This window comes from Limulus polyphemus, unplaced genomic scaffold, assembly GCF_000517525.1.
Source record: "Limulus polyphemus unplaced genomic scaffold, Limulus_polyphemus-2.1.2 Scaffold2995, whole genome shotgun sequence".
Classification (NCBI taxonomy): Eukaryota; Metazoa; Arthropoda; class Merostomata; order Xiphosura; family Limulidae; genus Limulus; species Limulus polyphemus.
The window spans coordinates 2,198-8,177 of NW_013668605.1; the positions used below are offsets into that span (position 1 = coordinate 2,198).

General features: G+C 30.4%; 1 protein-coding gene across 5 annotated transcripts in view; it reads left to right on the forward strand.

Annotated features, from left to right (window-relative positions):
* Positions 1 to 851: 851 nt before the first annotated feature.
* The window catches only part of LOC106468401 (zinc finger Ran-binding domain-containing protein 2-like), a 100,032-nt gene continuing 94,903 nt past the window's right edge, over positions 852 to 5,980 (forward strand). The window contains exon 1 of one of the 5 annotated variants that reach the window (XM_013928826.2): positions 852 to 899. Coding sequence is in view for 1 of the 5 variants with exons in the window: in XM_022396740.1 (XP_022252448.1) it covers positions 3,006 to 3,036 (31 nt within the window). In the remaining 4 variants the exon portion in view is untranslated. Of the gene's footprint in view, positions 1,186 to 1,217; positions 1,344 to 2,990; positions 3,037 to 5,980 lie in introns of those variants that run through there. The other 4 variants (XM_013928824.2, XM_013928825.2, XM_013928827.2 and 1 more) reach the window with 4 other exon arrangements.

A 5,980-nucleotide genomic window follows, 5' to 3' on the forward strand; every position in this document is an offset into this window, starting at 1 on the left:
CTGGTATGGCCTGGGGGTTAGAGCGCTCGACTTTCAATCTAAGGGTTGCGGGTTCCATTTTCTGTTACATGCATACTCCCCCTTTCAGCCGTATGAGCATTGTAACGTAATGGTGAAGCCCACTATTTGTTGGTAAAACAGTCACCCAAGAGTTGACGGTTGGTAGTTTTGAGTAGCTGCCTTCCATCTAGTCTATCACTGCTAAATTAGGGACGACTAGCGCAGATAGCCCTCGTGTAGCTTTGCGTGAAATTCACAACAAACCAAAGCAAATGTAATAATATAAAATATAATAAGTAGTATATGAATATTAGTGATGTTTTGTTTGTTTTAGAGCAAAGCCACATTAGGCTATTTGTTGTTTTCACTACGGGGAATCGACCCCCAGATTTTAGTTTTGTAGATCCGTAAACCTACCTTTGACCCACCGAGGGATATTATTAATGAAAGAAACAATAAATATACAAAATAGCATACATTAGTTAGGGAACTCTTAAGCACTTTTTGCCGTCATAAACTATAATCGTTCATGTATATTTCTTTGAACACTAGCTCTTTCTCTTTAAAGATGCATCAACCTTTTCATGGTACTAACAAAACCAATACCCATGGAGACAAAAGTCTATGAAGTTAAATAGTTAAGATTGTATTTTCAACTTATGCATGAACGTGGACTATTTTCTCCTTTTTTTTTCTACGTATAATTCACGAAAGGAAAATCTCAATAAATATATTACCCCAATTACAAAATTTTCTTTATTGTCCAAATTATATACTGTGTTATAACTTGTTCATAATATACCACGTGCTTTCACGAAAATTTGTTTCACTCCAAATATAAAGACAAAACATTTTTGAGCATTGCTGTGAAAACTGTGAGGGCTTTCTAATTGTAGAAGGTCGGTTAATATTTTCAACTTTATTCTGGAATTGTAGTTCGAGTCGTTCTTGTAGTGTATGTAATTAAATGTTACATTGTTTTTTATACCCATTGTAGGATAAGTACAAGTGTCGGTCATCACGTATTTCAGGCATTAGTTTTAAATATTTTAAGATTTTTATTCTCACTGAATATGAAATACATGCAAATAATTTGAAAGTGCTATCGTAATCAAGTTTGATGTTACTAATACTAGTCGAGCTAGGCCTGTGACGGTGTGAGTCGTGACTGTCAGTGAGACTTGAGTAGGCTAACATTAATATTAATAGTTATTGCTAGTCTTTACTACTAAATACTAGAGTATGTTTTAACTTGTAATGTGCTATAATTTTTCTTTCTCACAAATTGCAGTGCTTTTCACTCTTGTCCTGTCTTATATTGGTACAAAACTAAAGTTCAGAAGGTATAAACCTAAAAATTAAATCGTAATATTTTATTATTAATATTAGTAAAGATACATACTGAGTATCTACTAGTAGTAGTAGTTGAAGTAATATAAGTATATCGAGTGAAAAAAATAAGCATTATCATTGTAGATTTGTAGTAAGCTTATACTTAATAAGTTTGTTAACTTAAGTTCATAATTAAAAAGAAAAGTTGTTATTGTTAGTAGCAGTGAAACAGATGCTAGTGTACAAGTAGACATAAGGTGTCGTATGGAACCCAACAGTTTCTTAAATAAGCATACATTGAAAATGAAAACAAATGATATCTGTTTTGCCTGTTGTAATCAGTTCTCAATCCTAAAAATAGAATCTTAGTAATGTTTCTGGCCATAGTTCAGTCTACTTGCTTTCTGAGAAAGTAATACGTTACTTATTTTTACTGTTAAGAAAACCACCATGAGCCTCTTCCCATTCTTTTGTCAACAGCCTATGGACAAATGGAAATGAAGCATTTGTTTAAATGAAATAGCAGCAAATAGACCCAGGGACTGACCTCATAACCATTTTGTGCTTGTTATACTTTTCATGCTATAACTTTTAATCAACAAGCAGATTATCAGTAAACATTACAAGGTTTTCGTACACAAAATATTAGATTTGTTTATTAAGTTTTAAGATTTTTTTAATTAATGATTGGTTCATGCATTTTTTTTAATGTCGACTATCCAGCATGCATCAGAAAATTGTCAAATTTCACATGCGAAATTTTTATAACATCCAGATAATTATCCAATGTTTTTTTAGAAAAAATAACTATATTTTATCTGTTATTTTCACTATTGTATCTGTGTATGGGCTTGGTCGATTCAACTGACCTCGTAAGCACCATAAAAAATAGGAAATAGATATAAATTATGTTTTTTTTTTTTTGTAGAATTACTACAATTTAAAAATTATAACACAAAACCACAAATGTTTAGCCTAAATAGCTTAAATCTTAACATTATGCAGATATAAAAACTTAATATTTTATTGACGTTTTAGAAGTGTGTCTGACTAACATTACAGAATTTGAATGATGAGGTGCATGTGCACTCTTATTACTGTATCCAAGAATGTAAAACTGGCCTTTACATAGTGACCTGTCTTGGCTGTGTTCTAGTGGACCAGTATTTTGTAAAATAGTCGCATTTTGGTTATATTACATTATATATGTATATACATTATTTACAAATAATTTCTTAGGTTTCAGTTATTCTTCTTAAAACATAGAACAGTAAATAAAGAAGTACAGAAAACAATTATCTCTTTTAAGTTCTAGTTACGAGCTTTGTACTTGTTTGCTGCTTCTCATAACTTGTTAAGCCTTATCAAATTTCACATGTGGAGAATGTAAAATAAAATATATTTTTTAGATTTTATATATACATTTTGAAATAACAAAAAATTGTAAACTACTATATCCATACCACAGAATTCCACTATAATTTATCAGTCTTAGTAACTAAGCTGTATTTGTGTCTAAAAAAATTTTTTTGAGCTAAATAATGTCTTACCACTTGGAATCTACCATGGAAAGAAAGGGTTTCCCACATCAATACTTCATGGAGGCTCAGAAAACCACATGGGGGACATTCTGAGTTTTTGATTGGTTATTTACATGCCATAGACAGAAGTAGATGTATGTAAGCAATTCCAAAAATGGAAGAGGTAAATGGGGCACTGTGTTTGGTTTGCTAAATATAGTCATAACTCAGAAAATAGAAAAGATAGGAGGTTCTTAGCATATATTCTAGCTTGTCAGTATCAGTAATTTGAGCTTCTAATATGCAAGAAACTATAAACATTGTATTTGGACATTACAAACTTCTAATCTGAACCAATGCTGCATTCAGCATACCATGTGATAGACGAAAATTGATATTTAGGAATTTTTTTTATATTTACTTTTAAACTAAGAAATTAACTAATGTACAATACTAAAATTTAAATTACAGCCTACAATTTGATACCAAACTTATTGATGTATGTTTATAAAATAGTGGTTGAATAACATTTTGAATGTAAGTCTACAAATGTGATGACATGGGCTTTGATCTATGATCACGGGAAGACCTTTTCAGTAGGGTTAAATGGGAAATTATGAAATCAGGAAACTATATAAAAAAAGGCTGGCTGAAATTGAAAATGTAAGAACAAATTGCAAGAATTTCTTCAAATACATTGATTGTTTCAATATGACCTTGTAACCATCAGTTTCCATACTATAGCTTTTAGTATAGTACATGTATTGTCACAAAATTTGGCGAGCTTATACTAAACAGTACAGGCTCTTGTACACACTAAAATCATAGGTTTTAGCTAAGTGTTTTTATTAAAGATTCATCTGTGAAATATATGGAGTAAGAGTGTTGACTACTTAGAGTCCAAAATAATTTTCATGTTAAGATTAGAAATACTTCATATGAAATTTCTTAAATTTCATTTATGAAGCTTCTAAAATCTCCTTAATAACATACAACATCAAAGTTTTTTTTCAGTAAAACTTTATATTTTATCTACTATTTTCTCTACCCTAACTCTGTATGTACTCTGTCAATTTGACCAACTTTGTAACCACTATAAGAAAGTACAAAACAATCTAAATTACCATTATTTTTCTTTCTAGAATGACTGTAAATTGTAACAGAAATCTGCATTTTTTTATTTTAAATAGCTTAAGGTTCCTAACAGTATATTTGTATTTCTATTTTATTTTATTGTTTTATTGCCCTTTGAACCATGTCTAACTAATAATTCTGCCATACAAATTAAAAATCATCGGTGAATGTGAAGCTCGTACATATTGAATGACATATGCTGCTCGTGAGCATACCCAGAAAGAATTTTTTTCATTATGTTACCTAATCTAACTTAATAAATTTTTAATCCTTACATTTTAGTTACTTTTATAACAATAAATAAAAAATATACATAAAAACGAATATAGTACTTACACTTGACCCCTTGTTTCTTTGCTGTCAATTGTAAATGAAATTTAATGCGTTTTTTTTATTATGATGGTACTAGTGTACTAAATAATTTTTGTTAAATTAAATAATGCATGAAAAAATACAGAATAACAACTGGCACAAAGCAAATAATGTCCTGTAACAATTATAATTTAACTGGCTTTCTAACTGAGATAAGAGAGGCTTAAAATAATTCCCTTGGCTGCTCAATCTGAACATTGTAAGGTAAACTTCCAAACTGAAGATGAAACTGACAATACTCTCTATTGATAACAATGTTGCATTATACATTATTTAATAAATTAAGTCTGCTTTTCTGTTGGTTTTATATAATATGATATAAAAGGTCAGAGAGAATTATTGGCAATTTGTGAAAGAGAGGATGTGACAGGTGAGCATGATTCTAATTTATGACTATAAACAAATAAAATTTAAGTGTATACAAATTTGACTTTGCTTTAGTGTTCTTTATATTATAATTAGTAACTCACATTAAATTCCATGTATTATATAATATTTAAAATTGATATATTAGTACATTTAGAAGTCAAGTTTATTCATATACATTTTGAGTGTAACTCTGTAAAAGGTCGTGATATGTGCACTTTGACCTTGCAAGATAGTTATGAGTAAGCAAAATGGTGGGAAGGATGACACTGGAAGGTTAATATCTGATGATTATGGGCTGGATAGGTTATTAAATTATATTTTTTGTTCTGTTTTTACTAATGAAGATTAAAGCAATATTCCTCAACCTGGACAGTTAATAGATGGAAACAATATGAATAAATTAATTCTGAGCTTGTTAAGAAAAAATTGAAAAGTTAAAAAACTAAAGTACTTAGATCAGGTAATGTTTACCCAAGGGTTTGAAAAAGGTTAAAGATTGGATTTGAGAGCCACTTGCTATTATTTTTTTCTGAGCCCTTGAATAGTGGCCAGGTGCCAGAAAATTGAAAATTAGCTAATGCCGCTGCTATTTTCAGTGGAGGTGATAAAAGTTGTCCAAGTAATTAAAGGTATACTAGTCTCACATTAGTGGTAGGGAAAGTTTTTGAAAGTGATAAAAGATGCTATACAAAGTCATTTATCAAAGTTTAGATTTTTTTTAATAGTCAGCATAGCTTTGCTAGGGCACATCTTGCCTTTATAGTCTTTTGGTATTTATTGAAGAGGTTACTTCAGAAAGCCTTTGACAAGGTGCCACATAAAAGGCTTGTAAAACAAATTATTTCTATATATGTGTCAGTAGTAAGTTGGCTAATTGGACAGAAGAGTGACTGGATAGAAGAAAGCAGAGGGTTGTTATAAATGGAGTTCAGTCAAAGTGGATTAATATCTCAAGTGAGGTATCTCAGGGCTCAGTTTTAGGACCTTTGCTCTTGTTGATTTACATCAGTGACAGGAATGAAGGAATGATCAATAAATTACTTAGATTTGCTGATCTTATTAAGGTCTTGGGTGTTACTAGCTGTCAGGATGCTGCTACCACTCTAACCCTATCGCCACGGGTATCCTTTACTGCACATGACACAAAGTTTTAGTGTCTTACCTTCAAAAGTTTATTAGACTGCTTTTTGTTTATGTTATACCAATTAGAATAGCATAAAATCTTAGCTAATAATCCATATTTTAATACTATA